This window comes from Notothenia rossii (assembly GCF_949606895.1).
Source record: "Notothenia rossii genome assembly, contig: scaffold_82, whole genome shotgun sequence".
In the NCBI taxonomy this organism is placed as follows: Eukaryota; Metazoa; Chordata; class Actinopteri; order Perciformes; family Nototheniidae; genus Notothenia; species Notothenia rossii.
This window is the reverse complement of record NW_027640332.1, coordinates 128854-146955: the sequence shown is the minus strand read 5'-3', so window position 1 is coordinate 146955 and position 18102 is coordinate 128854. Positions and strand designations below refer to the sequence as shown.

General features: G+C 41.6%; 2 protein-coding genes across 2 annotated transcripts in view; both read right to left on the bottom strand.

Moving 5' to 3' along the window:
* The window catches only part of LOC307026778 (PH and SEC7 domain-containing protein 1-like), a 38213-nt gene extending 30823 nt beyond the window's left edge, over positions 1–7390 (bottom strand). Inside the window, exon 1 of the mRNA XM_079694907.1 lies at positions 7285–7390. The gene's annotated coding sequence lies outside the window, so the exon portion shown is untranslated. The remainder of the gene's footprint in view (positions 1–7284) is intronic.
* The window catches only part of LOC307026780 (uncharacterized protein), a gene marked incomplete at its 3' end in the record, with an annotated part of 10999 nt that continues 177 nt past the window's right edge, over positions 7281–18102 (bottom strand). Inside the window, exons 2-7 of the mRNA XM_079694911.1 lie at positions 14727–17199; positions 13346–13454; positions 10093–10364; positions 9108–9382; positions 8066–8294; positions 7281–7520 (exon numbers count right to left, since the gene is read on the bottom strand). Coding sequence (XP_079551037.1) covers positions 7281–7520; positions 8066–8294; positions 9108–9382; positions 10093–10364; positions 13346–13454; positions 14727–17054 — 3453 coding nt within the window. The 5' untranslated portion in view covers positions 17055–17199. The remainder of the gene's footprint in view (positions 7521–8065; positions 8295–9107; positions 9383–10092; positions 10365–13345; positions 13455–14726; positions 17200–18102) is intronic.

Sequence of the window (18102 nt, the reverse complement as noted above, 5' to 3'; positions counted from 1 at the left end):
AGTGTCTCTCAGTGTGTTCTCTAGATGTTAGTATCTCTCAGTGTGTTCTCTAGATGTTAGTATCTCTCAGTGTGTTCTCTAGATGTTAGTGTATCTCAGTGTGTTCTCTAGATGTTAGTGTGTCTCAGTGTGTTCTCTAGATGTTAGTGTATCTCTCAGTGTGTTCTCTAGATGTTAGTATCTCTCAGTGTGTTCTCTAGATGTTAGTGTATCTCAGTGTGTTCTCTAGATGTTAGTGTATCTCAGTGTGTTCTCTAGATGTTAGTGTGTCTCAGTGTGTTCTCTAGATGTTAGTGTATCTCTCAGTGTGTTCTCTAGATGTTAGTATCTCTCAGTGTGTTCTCTAGATGTTAGTGTATCTCAGTGTGTTCTCTAGATGTTAGTGTATCTCAGTGTGTTCTCTAGATGTTAGTGTATCTCAGTGTGTTCTCTAGATGTTAGTGTATCTCTCAGTGTGTTCTCTAGATGTTAGTATCTCTCAGTGTGTTCTCTAGATGTTAGTGTATCTCAGTGTGTTCTCTAGATGTTAGTATATCTCTCAGTGTGTTCTCTAGATGTTAGTGTATCTCTCAGTGTGTTCTCTAGATGTTAGTGTATCTCAGTGTGTTCTCTAGATGTTAGTGTATCTCAGTGTGTTCTCTAGATGTTAGTGTATCTCTCAGTGTGTTCTCTAGATGTTAGTGTCTCTCAGTGTGTTCTCTAGATGTTAGTGTATCTCAGTGTGTTCTCTAGATGTTAGTGTATCTCAGTGTGTTCTCTAGATGTTAGTATCTCTCAGTGTGTTCTCTAGATGTTAGTGTATCTCAGTGTGTTCTCTAGATGTTAGTGTATCTCAGTGTGTTCTCTAGATGTTAGTGTATCTCTCAGTGTGTTCTCTAGATGTTAGTGTATCTCTCAGTGTGTTCTCTAGATGTTAGTATCTCTCAGTGTGTTCTCTAGATGTTAGTGTATCTCTCAGTGTGTTCTCTAGATGTTAGTATCTCTCAGTGTGTTCTCTAGATGTTAGTGTCTCTCAGTGTGTTCTCTAGATGTTAGTATCTCTCAGTGTGTTCTCTAGATGTTAGTGTCTCTCAGTGTGTTCTCTAGATGTTAGTGTATCTCTCAGTGTGTTCTCTAGATGTTAGTGTATCTCTCAGTGTGTTCTCTAGATGTTAGTATCTCTCAGTGTGTTCTCTAGATGTTAGTGTATCTCAGTGTGTTCTCTAGATGTTAGTATCTCTCAGTGTGTTCTCTAGATGTTAGTGTCTCTCAGTGTGTTCTCTAGATGTTAGTATCTCTCAGTGTGTTCTCTAGATGTTAGTATCTCTCAGTGTGTTCTCTAGATGTTAGTGTATCTCTCAGTGTGTTCTCTAGATGTTAGTGTATCTCTCAGTGTGTTCTCTAGATGTTAGTGTCTCTCAGTGTGTTCTCTAGATGTTAGTATCTCTCAGTGTGTTCTCTAGATGTTAGTGTCTCTCAGTGTGTTCTCTAGATGTTAGTATCTCTCAGTGTGTTCTCTAGATGTTAGTATCTCTCAGTGTGTTCTCTAGATGTTAGTGTATCTCTCAGTGTGTTCTCTAGATGTTAGTATCTCTCAGTGTGTTCTCTAGATGTTAGTGTCTCTCAGTGTGTTCTCTAGATGTTAGTATCTCTCAGTGTGTTCTCTAGATGTTAGTGTATCTCTCAGTGTGTTCTCTAGATGTTAGTGTATCTCTCAGTGTGTTCTCTAGATGTTAGTATCTCTCAGTGTGTTCTCTAGATGTTAGTGTATCTCTCAGTGTGTTCTCTAGATGTTAGTGTATCTCTCAGTGTGTTCTCTAGATGTTAGTATCTCTCAGTGTGTTCTCTAGATGTTAGTGTATCTCTCAGTGTGTTCTCTAGATGTTAGTGTGTCTCAGTGTGTTCTCTAGATGTTAGTGTCTCTCAGTGTGTTCTCTAGATGTTAGTGTATCTCTCAGTGTGTTCTCTAGATGTTAGTATCTCTCAGTGTGTTCTCTAGATGTTAGTGTATCTCAGTGTGTTCTCTAGATGTTAGTGTATCTCTCAGTGTGTTCTCTAGATGTTAGTGTATCTCTCAGTGTGTTCTCTAGATGTTAGTATCTCTCAGTGTGTTCTCTAGATGTTAGTGTATCTCTCAGTGTGTTCTCTAGATGTTAGTATCTCTCAGTGTGTTCTCTAGATGTTAGTGTATCTCTCAGTGTGTTCTCTAGATGTTAGTGTATCTCTCAGTGTGTTCTCTAGATGTTAGTATCTCTCAGTGTGTTCTCTAGATGTTAGTATCTCTCAGTGTGTTCTCTAGATGTTAGTATCTCTCAGTGTGTTCTCTAGATGTTAGTGTCTCTCAGTGTGTTCTCTAGATGTTAGTGTATCTCTCAGTGTGTTCTCTAGATGTTAGTGTGTCTCTCAGTGTGTTCTCTAGATGTTAGTATCTCTCAGTGTGTTCTCTAGATGTTAGTGTCTCTCAGTGTGTTCTCTAGATGTTAGTATCTCTCAGTGTGTTCTCTAGATGTTAGTGTATCTCAGTGTGTTCTCTAGATGTTAGTGTGTCTCAGTGTGTTCTCTAGATGTTAGTGTATCTCAGTGTGTTCTCTAGATGTTAGTATCTCTCAGTGTGTTCTCTAGATGTTAGTATCTCTCAGTGTGTTCTCTAGATGTTAGTGTCTCTCAGTGTGTTCTCTAGATGTTAGTGTCTCTCAGTGTGTTCTCTAGATGTTAGTGTATCTCAGTGTGTTCTCTAGATGTTAGTGTGTCTCTCAGTGTGTTCTCTAGATGTTAGTGTCTCTCAGTGTGTTCTCTAGATGTTAGTATCTCTCAGTGTGTTCTCTAGATGTTAGTGTCTCTCAGTGTGTTCTCTAGATGTTAGTGTGTCTCTCAGTGTGTTCTCTAGATGTTAGTGTGTCTCAGTGTGTTCTCTAGATGTTAGTATCTCTCAGTGTGTTCTCTAGATGTTAGTATCTCTCAGTGTGTTCTCTAGATGTTAGTATCTCTCAGTGTGTTCTCTAGATGTTAGTATATCTCAGTGTGTTCTCTAGATGTTAGTGTATCTCTCAGTGTGTTCTCTAGATGTTAGTGTATCTCAGTGTGTTCTCTAGATGTTAGTGTATCTCAGTGTGTTCTCTAGATGTTAGTGTATCTCTCAGTGTGTTCTCTAGATGTTAGTGTGTCTCTCAGTGTGTTCTCTAGATGTTAGTATCTCTCAGTGTGTTCTCTAGATGTTAGTGTATCTCAGTGTGTTCTCTAGATGTTAGTGTATCTCAGTGTGTTCTCTAGATGTTAGTGTGTCTCAGTGTGTTCTCTAGATGTTAGTATCTCTCAGTGTGTTCTCTAGATGTTAGTGTATCTCTCAGTGTGTTCTCTAGATGTTAGTGTATCTCAGTGTGTTCTCTAGATGTTAGTGTATCTCAGTGTGTTCTCTAGATGTTAGTGTATCTCAGTGTGTTCTCTAGATGTTAGTGTATCTCAGTGTGTTCTCTAGATGTTAGTGTATCTCAGTGTGTTCTCTAGATGTTAGTGTATCTCTCAGTGTGTTCTCTAGATGTTAGTGTCTCTCAGTGTGTTCTCTAGATGTTAGTGTATCTCTCAGTGTGTTCTCTAGATGTTAGTGTCTCTCAGTGTGTTCTCTAGATGTTAGTGTATCTCAGTGTGTTCTCTAGATGTTAGTGTATCTCAGTGTGTTCTCTAGATGTTAGTATCTCTCAGTGTGTTCTCTAGATGTTAGTGTATCTCTCAGTGTGTTCTCTAGATGTTAGTGTGTCTCTCAGTGTGTTCTCTAGATGTTAGTGTATCTCTCAGTGTGTTCTCTAGATGTTAGTGTGTCTCAGTGTGTTCTCTAGATGTTAGTGTATCTCTCAGTGTGTTCTCTAGATGTTAGTGTATCTCAGTGTGTTCTCTAGATGTTAGTGTATCTCAGTGTGTTCTCTAGATGTTAGTGTATCTCTCAGTGTGTTCTCTAGATGTTAGTGTCTCTCAGTGTGTTCTCTAGATGTTAGTATCTCTCAGTGTGTTCTCTAGATGTTAGTGTATCTCTCAGTGTGTTCTCTAGATGTTAGTGTGTCTCTCAGTGTGTTCTCTAGATGTTAGTGTATCTCTCAGTGTGTTCTCTAGATGTTAGTGTGTCTCAGTGTGTTCTCTAGATGTTAGTGTATCTCTCAGTGTGTTCTCTAGATGTTAGTGTATCTCAGTGTGTTCTCTAGATGTTAGTGTATCTCTCAGTGTGTTCTCTAGATGTTAGTATCTCTCAGTGTGTTCTCTAGCTGTTAGTATCTCTCAGTGTGTTCTCTAGATGTTAGTATCTCTCAGTGTGTTCTCTAGATGTTAGTATCTCTCAGTGTGTTCTCTAGATGTTAGTATCTCTCAGTGTGTTCTCTAGATGTTAGTGTATCTCTCAGTGTGTTCTCTAGATGTTAGTGTATCTCTCAGTGTGTTCTCTAGATGTTAGTGTATCTCAGTGTGTTCTCTAGATGTTAGTGTATCTCAGTGTGTTCTCTAGATGTTAGTGTATCTCTCAGTGTGTTCTCTAGATGTTAGTGTATCTCTCAGTGTGTTCTCTAGATGTTAGTGTATCTCAGTGTGTTCTCTAGATGTTAGTGTATCTCAGTGTGTTCTCTAGATGTTAGTGTATCTCAGTGTGTTCTCTAGATGTTAGTGTATCTCAGTGTGTTCTCTAGATGTTAGTGTATCTCTCAGTGTGTTCTCTAGATGTTAGTGTATCTCTCAGTGTGTTCTCTAGATGTTAGTGTATCTCTCAGTGTGTTCTCTAGATGTTAGTGTATCTCTCAGTGTGTTCTCTAGATGTTAGTGTATCTCAGTGTGTTCTCTAGATGTTAGTGTATCTCTCAGTGTGTTCTCTAGATGTTAGTGTATCTCAGTGTGTTCTCTAGATGTTAGTGTCTCTCTCAGTGTGTTCTCTAGATGTTAGTGTCTCTCAGTGTGTTCTCTAGATGTTAGTGTCTCTCAGTGTGTTCTCTAGATGTTAGTGTATCTCTCAGTGTGTTCTCTAGATGTTAGTGTCTCTCTCAGTGTGTTCTCTAGATGTTAGTGTCTCTCAGTGTGTTCTCTAGATGTTAGTGTCTCTCAGTGTGTTCTCTAGATGTTAGTGTGTCTCTCAGTGTGTTCTCTAGATGTTAGTGTATCTCAGTGTGTTCTCTAGATGTTAGTATCTCTCAGTGTGTTCTCTAGATGTTAGTGTATCTCAGTGTGTTCTCTAGATGTTAGTGTCTCTCTCAGTGTGTTCTCTAGATGTTAGTGTATCTCAGTGTGTTCTCTAGATGTTAGTATCTCTCAGTGTGTTCTCTAGATGTTAGTGTATCTCAGTGTGTTCTCTAGATGTTAGTGTCTCTCTCAGTGTGTTCTCTAGATGTTAGTGTCTCTCAGTGTGTTCTCTAGATGTTAGTGTGTCTCTCAGTGTGTTCTCTAGATGTTAGTGTATCTCAGTGTGTTCTCTAGATGTTAGTATCTCTCAGTGTGTTCTCTAGATGTTAGTGTATCTCAGTGTGTTCTCTAGATGTTAGTATCTCTCAGTGTGTTCTCTAGATGTTAGTATCTCTCAGTGTGTTCTCTAGATGTTAGTGTATCTCTCAGTGTGTTCTCTAGATGTTAGTGTATCTCTCAGTGTGTTCTCTAGATGTTAGTGTCTCTCAGTGTGTTCTCTAGATGTTAGTGTCTCTCAGTGTGTTCTCTAGATGTTAGTGTCTCTCAGTGTGTTCTCTAGATGTTAGTGTATCTCTCAGTGTGTTCTCTAGATGTTAGTGTATCTCTCAGTGTGTTCTCTAGATGTTAGAGTATCTCAGTGTGTTCTCTAGATGTTAGTGTATCTCAGTGTGTTCTCTAGATGTTAGTGTATCTCAGTGTGTTCTCTAGATGTTAGTGTATCTCTCAGTGTGTTCTCTAGATGTTAGTGTATCTCAGTGTGTTCTCTAGATGTTAGTGTATCTCAGTGTGTTCTCTAGATGTTAGTGTATCTCTCAGTGTGTTCTCTAGATGTTAGTGTATCTCAGTGTGTTCTCTAGATGTTAGTGTATCTCTCAGTGTGTTCTCTAGATGTTAGTGTCTCTCAGTGTGTTCTCTAGATGTTAGTGTATCTCAGTGTGTTCTCTAGATGTTAGTGTATCTCTCAGTGTGTTCTCTAGATGTTAGTGTCTCTCAGTGTGTTCTCTAGATGTTAGTGTATCTCTCAGTGTGTTCTCTAGATGTTAGTGTATCTCTCAGTGTGTTCTCTAGATGTTAGTGTATCTCTCAGTGTGTTCTCTAGATGTTAGTGTATCTCAGTGTGTTCTCTAGATGTTAGTGTATCTCTCAGTGTGTTCTCTAGATGTTAGAGTATCTCTCAGTGTGTTCTCTAGATGTTAGTGTATCTCTCAGTGTGTTCTCTAGATGTTAGTGTATCTCAGTGTGTTCTCTAGATGTTAGTGTATCTCAGTGTGTTCTCTAGATGTTAGTATCTCTCAGTGTGTTCTCTAGATGTTAGTGTATCTCAGTGTGTTCTCTAGATGTTAGTGTCTCTCAGTGTGTTCTCTAGATGTTAGTGTATCTCTCAGTGTGTTCTCTAGATGTTAGTGTATCTCTCAGTGTGTTCTCTAGATGTTAGAGTATCTCTCAGTGTGTTCTCTAGATGTTAGTGTATCTCTCAGTGTGTTCTCTAGATGTTAGAGTATCTCTCAGTGTGTTCTCTAGATGTTAGTGTATCTCTCAGTGTGTTCTCTAGATGTTAGTGTATCTCTCAGTGTGTTCTCTAGATGTTAGAGTATCTCTCAGTGTGTTCTCTAGATGTTAGTGTATCTCTCAGTGTGTTCTCTAGATGTTAGTGTATCTCAGTGTGTTCTCTAGATGTTAGAGTATCTCTCAGTGTGTTCTCTAGATGTTAGTGTGTCTCTCAGTGTGTTCTCTAGATGTTAGTGTATCTCAGTGTGTTCTCTAGATGTTAGAGTATCTCTCATTTGATTCTCTAGATGTTAGTGTATCTCTCAGTGTGTTCTCTAGATGTTAGTGTATCTCAGTGTGTTCTCTAGATGTTAGTGTATCTCAGTGTGTTCTCTAGATGTTAGTGTATCTCAGTGTGTTCTCTAGATGTTAGTGTATCTCAGTGTGTTCTCTAGATGTTAGTGTATCTCAGTGTGTTCTCTAGATGTTAGTATCTCTCAGTGTGTTCTCTAGATGTTAGTGTATCTCAGTGTGTTCTCTAGATGTTAGTGTATCTCAGTGTGTTCTCTAGATGTTAGTGTATCTCAGTGTGTTCTCTAGATGTCAGTGTGTCTCTCTATGTTTGATACCAGTGTGTTGACAGTAAATAGGAAGTATCGGACTCACTTCGGGCTCCCGTGAAGTGACGGCGCCGAGTTCGTCTTCCGGAAACCTTCCTTTTGTCCGGAGCGACGCCCCGCCTCCCGCTGTGACTCCGCCCTCAGCGGGGCGGCGGGACTTCTGGTAAATGGCCCCGCCCCCCCGCTGAGGGCGGAGTCAGAGCGGGAGGAGGGGGGGTCGGGGTGAGCCAATGGGGCGAAGCTGAGCTCCAGAATCTGCTTAGCACTGTCGCAGATCTGACTCTGAACACACACGGAGACATAATATTACATTTTAAATAACATGTATTATTATTACAATATATATATATTTTTTAATTGTCATTATTATGTTTTTTTGTAAAGAAATAAAATGAACACAATTCATATTTCTTGTCAATTTGTTCGTTTCCTTTGTAAGTCTATAAACGCAGAAAGTAGTTAGGTATGTTTTGTGTAACCTGTGAGTTATATCTCGTAAATTGATTTTTTTTTAAAGACTCAAGTTATTTCTCAGTATCTTGACCCCCCCCCCCCGACTCTAACATCCTACAGCAGGTGTGACTATGTAACCAGAGGTGTCTCCAAGATATTGCAGTAAAACGTTAAGCGTTTGAATGAACATGATAAATATATTAGTAAGTGTTCAGATGTGAGTGCAGGTTAAAGTTTGTAAAGTCCTGGAGACCGTTAACCAGACACCGGAGTTATTCCTCAGGATGTTACCCCCTCCCTCGGCTCTGTATTGCATATTTGATTAACTCCAACACTCTACAGCAGGTGTTTATGTAACCAGAGGAGCCTCTCACCTGGATCTCAGGTGTGAGCGTGGGCAGGTCGAAGGTGAACACGGATGTGGACCCGGAGGTCAGGAGGTCAACGCTGTCGAGGCTGCTGTACGACGTGCCTTTCGCTCGGTGCGACTCCATGATGGTTTCAAAGTGACGGCTGAACGAGTCCAGGTTGCTTTCTGACGGCCGGCGAGGACTTCCTAAAGAGATCGGAGACTTCAGGCCGCCGTGAGACTCCGGCAACGCTCTGAGGGTTAAAACATTTCAACCTTAGAGGATCAGAAACACAACAACAAGAACTCCAACAGGTGCTCCAGACGCCGGGAAGACGCTTCGACCCGGCGTGGCTTCATTGGGAATTTATTACTTTAATCTCAGGGAATATTCAAAGTTGTAATGTTTGTAAATTGTGATTTTTCTCTCTTGAATCTTTACCAGAATCTTTTTTTGTTTTGTTTACATTTTTTGTGTTCTCTTTACACTTTTATTTTAGTCGAGCATATATTTGTGACTTTAATCGGAGAATTTTTTTTTTTTAAATGTGTGATTTTTTTTTTCTCTCCTAGATGTCTGTGTTGTAACTCAGAAAATATCCAAGCTTTTAAAATATTTTAAACCAGTTCCAGTTCTTTAATGTATTGGTGTTAAGATATAAATGTCATCTTAGAGAATACAATATGATATATACACATTATAAAAATCTTGTTTTTTTACAAGTGAGTTTCCAAGCGATCTCCCCAAACTGTACATTTTTTTATTTAATCTCAAATACTCAATATTTTCTCTTGTAAATGTGTGTATTTAAATGTCAAAGAATATTAAAAAAAATTCAATTACTTGTTAGTTTTTTCTCGTACATGTGTAACTTTAATCAGAGAAAGTACTGATGTCCTGTCTAAGGTGTTCCCGGCTCATTCATGGATCTATAATTCACAGTCCCTAAAACCTCACAATATAAACTTTACAAACAGAAATTCAGAAAATATTCGCCAAATCCAACCCTGTCCGTTTGGGCCGCCCTGCCCCAGAGCATCATGGGAAGTGTAGTTTTCTGGCTCACCCCTTCAGCAGCAGACTGAAGACCTCGTCCTCGTCTCTGGTTACTTTTTGTTTCTGTCGGTCTCCCAGCATCCGAACACTGGCCCAGCTCACCACTCCTTCCTCGTCCTGTCCATCTTCCTCCTCCTCCTCCTCCTCCTCTTCCTCCACCTTCCTCCCAACGTCTCTCCGGGGTTTAGGGGAAACGTTGGGGGGGCTGAAGGAGTTCCCCAAATTACTCCCAAAGTCTGAGTCCGCCTCCTCTGCTGCCTCCGCCTCGGCCTCTGCCCGCATCACCTGCAATCACAAACACAGCCGGCGGACATGCTGAGTACGCTCAGATGAAAAGGGAAGGAGAAGTTAACCTTGAGATCTCAGAAGAGGACATGTGACTTCCAATGGAAATGCACTAACTCTCATACATGGACAGAATTTCTCTGGAAGTGTTTAATTTAATTCTTTGTTGCCCCAAAGCAGAAAGCTCACTTCACAGGAGAAGAGTCAAAGAGCTGCAGACTTTGGTTTATTCCCATTTCGCCCCAACAGCAGCCTCTGATTCGTCAACAGACTTCATGCAATGCTTCATGGGATGCATCATTAGACCTATAAACCCTAACTCTAACCCTAACCCACGACCAACCAAAACAAGTATCATTTCTTATGTGGCCTGATTTTAAAAAGGGGCGAAACGGGAAGACACCCTTTCATTTCGGGCGCTTTAATAAATATGTATTCGGAGTTCTGATAACTGCTTGTAAGAAAAGCATCACCAGAACCTGGCTGCTTCCTGATTCCCACACAATGGAAGAATGGAGAGATATAGTTAATAACTATATTACTTTTTCTCTTCGCCTACAGATGAATAGATTTACTGAGCTATGGTCAGATTGGGTTTCCTTTATTCTCCAGACACGGCCTCCTTTCATAGAATGAACTACTGATGAGCTGATAATCAGTTCTATCAGCAGAATGAACCAGGTGAAGTTGAATCTGATTGGCCGACGCACCTCGTCCAGGTCCGTTTCTCTGTAGCAACGCAGCGGCACGTCGTCCAGATCCGTCTCAGAGTATTTGATGGTCTGCCGGATGATGCCGGTTTTGGGGGCGGAGCCTCTGAGGTCAGAGGTCACCAGCTCCACCTCGATCTGACAAACCTTGTGATGCGTCACCTTCGGGGCCTCGATGTCCCGCCCTCTCCTCTGATTGGTTGTTTTATGGCGGAGGGAGGAGCGAGGGGCGGGGCTTGGAGCGAGGGGCGGGGGGGTCGAGGGCGGAGCTTCTGTCGGAGAAAAAAACGGGTTAAATATCAGAGAATATTTTGAGTTTTTTCTCAGAAATTAATTTATAACTTAAAACCCTGAAAAATATTTTTACACATTTTTTACGGAAATCTCAGAAGATATTCAAGTGTTTTTTACTTTATTTTGTACATTTTATTCTCGTAAATGTAATCGCTGATGGTTTGTAAATTTGTAAATGTTTTCAAAAAAATGTGTGAGCTCAATTTCCTTCTATATTTTATTACTTGAATATCAGAACATCTTCAAGATATTCTCAATTCAGTTTTTTCTAATACATTTGGAAATAAAATCTCAGGAAATATAAAAAAATGTTCGATTAAATTTGCGAATTTCAGAAATATTAAACTTTTTTTCTGGTGAATTCTTGAGTATTTTCTTGTTGATTTCCATTTTGTATTCTTTGAAAAAGTGAGCTCTTATGCATGATGATGCAGTTATATTAGTTGTTTTGCACATTATGGTTATCTGTAAAACAATAAGAGGGAAGACAACAGATTTCATTCAATGCAAAAACTATTGTGGAGTCAAACCCTGAATAAGATGCTGAACAACAACAGGAAGTGAGTAGTGTTAGTATTAACACTCGGAGTGCAGATAATTACTGTAAAGCTACCTGATGCTAAGCCCCAGCTAATTGGATCAGAACAGACTGGAAGCTGCTCGTTTACTTCACTCAGTTTGAGAAACAAAACAAAAGGAAAAAATGTGGCTTCAACCCTGAAATGATATTTTATCATTTCATATTCCAGCTATTCCTCAAAAAACATGTTTTGGAAATGATGCCATTCAAATTTGATACATTTTAAGAAATTGTAGTTTTTGTATTTCTACCCCGAGCTTCCATAAGTGGGTCAAAATGACCCGCATGCAATTTCTATGCAATTTCGTTTTTTTTTTCTAAATGTAAAAAAAAAGTCTAAAATTATAAATAGTGAAAAATTCAATGTAAAATATTTCCAGTGTGAACCAAAATATAATACTAAATATTATACAAGTGATTTTTCTTAACCAAAATGTCAACAATGGCATAAAAACACATATTATTCTAATTCGGGTCCTTTTTGACCCACTTATGGAAGAGAGTAGGGTCCATCACTCGGGCATCGAAGGGTTAAAACATTTTACTACAAAAACACCCTTTGTATTAAATTCTTGAAAACTGATCGAAAAGCTTTATTATACGTAAAAAGAACAAACAATATTTCTAATGATAACAGAAGAATATGCAAATAATAAAACACACATAGAAAAGCCTATGTGTGTTCAAATAGAAGCAGGTGCAAAAACACAATGCATGTATATAAGACTTTATAATATTGATCATAGTAACAAAGACACCGCTATCTGATCGGGGGTGGATTGGTCTAATCACATTCTACAACCTGGCAACCCAGAACATGTTCCTTATTATTACTTGTAACTGATATCTATAACATACGTGAATCACTTAAGCATTAATGGAATCTTAAAGATATATACACACTAGAGGCCCGTCCACACAGCAGCGTTAAAAAAACCTTCCAACGCTTCCAACGCTTTTCTGCCCATTGACTTTGAATGGGGGTGACGTCACGTTGCCTTGCTTTTCGCTGAACTGCATTGTGGGGAAGCGAAGCGAAGATTTCCAGGATTTTCAGGATTTTCAGGATTCACAAGTTGAGCAATGTTCAACTTTTGAAGCTGAGCTGGAAGCGTCAGCCAATCAAATCCCGTTTATGCAAATCTGACAGTGCAAGCGCTAGCCAATCAAACCGCGTGCAAGCTGGGAGAGCCAGACCGCAGTTCATTTCCTCATATTCCAAACGAGAAATTACGGTAGCAAATCACCCAGTTCTTTACGACCAGAACTATTTACCGGGATACAAACCGGAGGAACCAGGCATGGAGGGAGGTGGCAGAGACAGTGGGTGAAACTGATAGGTTTTCGCCTGTTTGGGGAGTTTATATCCAGTTTACTTCGTTTAAATACAATATACACCGTCATTTTCGGACTATAAGGCGCACCTGAATATAATACCACGGCATACCACTCTCGGTTCCACTTTTACTTTTGCGCGCTACCTGTCTCACTCTTTTCCGGCCTCCAGCTTTTCCTGCTGGAACCCGCCACTTAAAGGTGGGGGTCCGCGGATCGGCCATAGAGCCCATAGAGTTAAAGGTGGTGGCCGTTAGCTGTAAAAATCCATAGATTAGCCGCACCGTTATATAAGCCGCAGCGTCGAAAAATGGGGAAAAAGGCGCGGCTTATAGTCCGAAGATTACGGTATATTGCTCGCATAAAATCCCCGGGGGTTTTTGCTTTGAATGCCGGGGGCGGGAGATTCATTTGATTGGTTGTTGGTCGCAAAAAATCCCCAAGCTTTCAGACCCGCCCAGCTGCAAGATTTTCAAGATTTTCCCAAAGCCGCTGTGTGGACGGGCCGTAATAGGAAAGGGTTATCTTTGGTTTTATAATAAAATGTGACTATAAATGTGTTCACTATTGCAGAGGCTAAAATCCCTGTGTTCCTTAAAACTCTGAGAATATTGTGAAAAAAATATTCATGATTTTCTTTTCACAATTTCTTTTAACGTAAATCTCAGAAAAATAATCTAGTTTTTAAAATACATTTTTTGTTTCACCTATCTTTGTAACTTCAATCTGAGGGAAAATAAATAAAAATGTCCGTACAGTTTTCACTAAAAAGATATTACATTTGGTTATTATTGCACCGTCTCCTATTTTAAAAACGGCTCTATTCTTTTATCTGCGGTGTCCCCTCTCCTGTAGCGTCTTCTATAGGTATTAGTACATAGGAGCTTTATAGTGCTTTTCCTCATGCTCAAAGACGCTCAAAGTGCATGTAAATGGTCTGCAGAGGCTAAAATCCCTGTGATCCGTTCAGAAGGGGTTTCTCTCACTTTGCTACCAAATGTAAACTCTGACAACGATATAAGTGAATAGAGATTAAAGCGGCACCTTGTCTGCAGCGACTCTCCTCCGGCGGTCCTCCAAACAGGAAGTCCCACTTTGCTTGGGCGATCCTCTGCGACCGTGAAGATGGAGTTGTCGTCGAGCTGCCGTCAGACTGCCGGAGGAGAGAGGACAGTAATATTAAATAATGCATCTGTTACTGAAATGATCTATTACTGGACACAGAGCAATGAGGGCACATTTGTTCTAGTGTTTGACCTCTGAGTTGTCTAGCCCCGGAGATTTGAGTAGAAGTAGTTGGATGCACAATCCCCTCCTCTTTAAAGTAGAATTAAAATGTCATGCAACTTTAGCTTTAAAGTCTCCCCGATCTACGGGACAGAGGAAATGCAAGGTGACGTTCAAGAAGACTTCAAAGCAGCATCAAAAACGACGTTAAGTCACTTTAAATCATATTGTTGTGTCAAATCAGTTTAGAAACAATCAGAGAATCATTCATACTTGTAATGACTTATTTTACAAAAAACACAGATAAACTTTATCTAACAATAAATCCTGTTTGTCTCAGACTCAGAAGGGCCTGCAAAGCCTCATGGGAGATGTAGTTGTTAACTGCTAACTCAGGGATTCAATTCCAAAAAAAAAAAAATCCGCTCCTGTGAGATTTGAAGATATTTAAATGAGATAATTGCAATCAAAGGCAGAAAAAGGCAGAAAAATGCACTCAGCTGTCACTAAAACAATATCTCATTTGGTGGATAGCAACAACAAGCGATGCCCGATGGAGCCAGCAGCTTGAAACATGTGATGGTTCCTCAATAAGGAAACCAAACTAAATCACTGGTGTGGAAGAACTTCTGATTTCCGTTTCCTATGTATTGTTATAAAGGCAAATGTCCACAAGATACAACCAAGACTCAAGTTAGACCGAAGCCCTCCTTAGAGTTAAATCCCGGGTCAAACGTTAAAGGGTCTCGAGCATGTTTTCTCTTCAGTGTTTGTGATGTTATGACAAATGTATGTTTTCTTGTATCGTGTCTTAATATTTGTCCTTTTTTGATGTTTTAAATGGAGCTGCTGCGATGCAAGAAACATGTATTATCGTATCGTAAACCCTCCCCCATGTATAATATGACTATATAACCACGGCCCCTGGTAGACCCCCACACACACCACAACACCCCTTGTTGTTGAATACCAACGATGTGCAATATGTGCAATATGTATGTATGTGTTAATAACTGTGCAATATATACCTGGCTACTAAATCTTCAGAACTGTTATAAGATGTGTATTTTGTAAACGTGTAATTTGTTTAATCTTTTTTATGCATGCTTCAAGGTAACATTAAGCTGTCTTTGGCTCTTCTCTGCTGTAACAATGTAAATGTCCCCTCTGTGGGAATAATAAAGGTTCTGATTCTGACCCAGCCGACCTGAATCCCTGAGCCGGTGTCGGCCGTGTCATGGCTGCACTGGCTGGAGGTTTCGGGGGAAGGACTTTCGTTTCGGTCCAACTGGGAGTCTCCCATACTGCCCGTTACCCCACTGGAGCTTTGAGAGGACGTCCCAGCACCCCCGCTGTGATCCAGACCCTCCTCCCTTTCACTCTTGGACAAACTTCTAACTTGCGTCTGGTAGTCCAATGAGGTATTTATCCCTTCCGCCTTTCTACGGTACATCTCTTTGTTGCTTGGAGAATAAACTGGAGCGGTTGTTGTTCTGAAGTCACAGAGTTCAGAAGAGTTCCCACGGGGGGACCAGCTAACTGTTTCAGGGTTTGGACTGCAGGGAAATCTCCTGGAGAGTTCAGGGCTGTCCATAAGTGATCCAGCAAAGAGGTCCTCGTACAAAGCGGGGATTGATTTGTGGTCTCCAGTGTACAGTGGTGGCTGGTAGTGGTGCAGTACTGGGCTGTTTTTAGTGGGAGAGGAACCACGATAATGCCGGGGGTCCAGAACTGGTGATTGTGAGGCGGCAGCATGGTTCAATTTGTCCAACGAGGCTGATGATGGTGAAGACGAGCTTTTCTGGGATAAGAGAGGTGAGACGCGTCCTGGTTGTGTGCGAGGTGTGGCTTTGTCTGTTTTCCATCTTTGGTTCTGGTTCTCAGACTGTAGAGACTCCAGGGAGCCTTGCCGGTGGCGAGCGATAAAAGGTTGGGATTCCCTCAGGAAAGACCCTCCCATCTTGGGACTTTCAAATGTTCGGGACTCAGCTTGAGAAGATGCTGGAGAGGGAAGCCGCCTTTCAGCTAAAAGGGTGGATCGTTTGGTCGCCTCTACAGCTAACTTAGAAGCCACATTAGCATTCAAGCATTTGGAGAGGTTCCTCCTGCCATAAGTCGGGCTGCAGCAGCGTGACGATCTGCCGTGAGATAAGTTATCGTTGTAATTGTAGAGTAAACCGTCTGTGGCGCTATGACTGGAGTCTGTAAGGTTACTATAGCTACTTCTAAAACTGTTTTTGGGGTACACACCAGCTTGATAGCCAGTCCTGGGGGGGAACATGCTCGTTGGGATCTCATGCTGGATGTCCGTGGGTCTCCCTGCAGGTAACGGTGGGTGAAATTTGTTGGACAACCTGGGGCTTTCGTCCCCCCGCGAGCAAAGAGTCGAGGTTGAACCCATTGAATGGTATCCCGATTGGGCGTACAGTTGTTCGTGAGCAGGGGTTCTGGGTAGTCCGTTCACCAAACTCTGGCTCACTCCCCTGTCCAAGAACTGGTTTTTCGATGGCAGGGAGTGGGCACTGCGGGGCAAGACAGGTGATCCCCCCAAGGACCGGCAGCGAGATGACTGGAAGTGCCGAGGCAGCGTCGGGCTGCAATGATCGGGGACAGGACCGGCAAATCTGCGCCCGAGTTCTGGGGATCCAAACTCCTCCAAGGCCCTGAAGGTGGCGTCTCTGGTGAATGGGTCTTGGCTGGCCCTCTGCAGGTAAGGCGATCCCTGTGGAGTCCGAAATGGGTGAGGGTGACTCGGGTAAGGGTCACCTTCATCGGGCTGCCCATTGTACCCGAGTGGATCACTCCGAAACGGGTGAGGATGACTCGGGTAAGGGTTACCTTGATCTGGTCTCCCGTTGTAACAAAGCGGATCACTCAACCGGTTCCTGAGCGGCCCTTCCATTCTGTTTGGAGGATTTCCCAACTCACTTTGGCATGTTTTTTGGTGTCCGCGAACGTTAGCTTTCTCTACGTAGCCAAAGGTCACCACAGAAGTCTTGCCCTCTTCAACCCTCATTCCTGGGTCCTCGTAGGACCTCCGGGTGATGGTTGGGGTGTTTGGTGCTGTGATGGTCCCAGAAGAAGTAGAAGACGGAGAGATTAGCATCCTTCCCGGTCGATAGGCATCCATGTGAGGGGATTGAGTGTGTCCTGATGAACTGTGATGGCATGGACTGGGTGTCCCCGGTGCAAGGACCTGGAGTAACTGACTAACACTGTCATGCAACAAGTCCTGACGGTGGAAGCGGGTAGGAGACCCTGTAGCGTCTGGGTTTTGGAGTTGGAAGCTGACTGAATGCCTCGGGGGAGACCTTGAGGTGGGTAAGCTGTGACTCCTGAACCCAGTTTGGTGCTGGGAGACTGGGGGAAGAGCTTCTTTGTGGTTTGGGCTGGAGCTTCTCTGGCAGTGAGGCAGGACGTCCGGGCACTGAAGCATCGAGTGAGGAGTCCCATCTCCTCTTTCTTCCTCCTCAGAAACAGACCTCACCTCAACATACAGGTGAAGGACTTTACCTGCCTGAGACATGTTGGTACCTTAGACACCTAGAGCTGCCTTTGGACTTCACTGTTTGTGCAATGGCTCCCTTTGGTACCTGGTAAAGTACCAAGCTGTTTGATGAGGATGAGAAGTGGATCAGAAATACCAGGTCTGTCCTTATTGTGTCTTCAACCTGCAACAGGAGACAGAAAGAGAGGCAATGTTAACATGACATTCTTTAGAAAAAAGAAAGCAGAGAATCTCTAAATGTGACTTTCTTCAAACCATCCCACCACCCTTTCCCTCACACACATGCTTGCCAGTCCATAAGAAAGAATAATATACAAACTATAGTTGAGTAACACAACGCGTGCATCTTGAGGCTTGTTTTAAATACAACATTTTAAAACACAACTATACTCAAACTTGGGATATGGTATTGAAGTTTGTGAATCTATGTAGGTCAACTAGTGCTGGTTTCTTACTGGTCCACGGCTCCATGAGAAACCGGAGACCTTGTGTTTTATTCATCAGAGAGTCAAGCTCAACACCACGGACGCAAAGGACGTTCATTAAATCAGTTCTGGTTAAAAGTTTAGTTCTTGTCTCCGTCTACTTACAGCAGCTCATCGATGGATCAGGAAGAGACATTCGTCTCTACGCTGTTTGTTCAACATTCTGACTCTTTTGGACATAATTCAGATTTATTTGAACTTTTATATCAAAACTAAAATAGAAAATGCACTTGGACACATCTAAAAAAGGTCACATGTGGCCCTAACGTTCTTCTGAACGTTGAATCCTCTATTCCTGTATTTCTTCGTAGTACTTTGTGTTATTTTTCCACCAATAGATATGTATGAGTTTTATCTGCGTTGAACTCTGCACTGCGTTCACAGTTTACAGCCACGTTACTGAATCTTTACTGCAGACAGAGACTAAAGATCATTCAACTCTCAACAGAACTTCACTTTAGAGATAAAACTAAAGATCATTCTGTACATTCAGGGTTTGGTATATTACACAAATTAGGATCCCAATATCTTAGAGTCCAAGGTGTTTAAATGTCCAAAGACAATCAATGAAAACACACTTT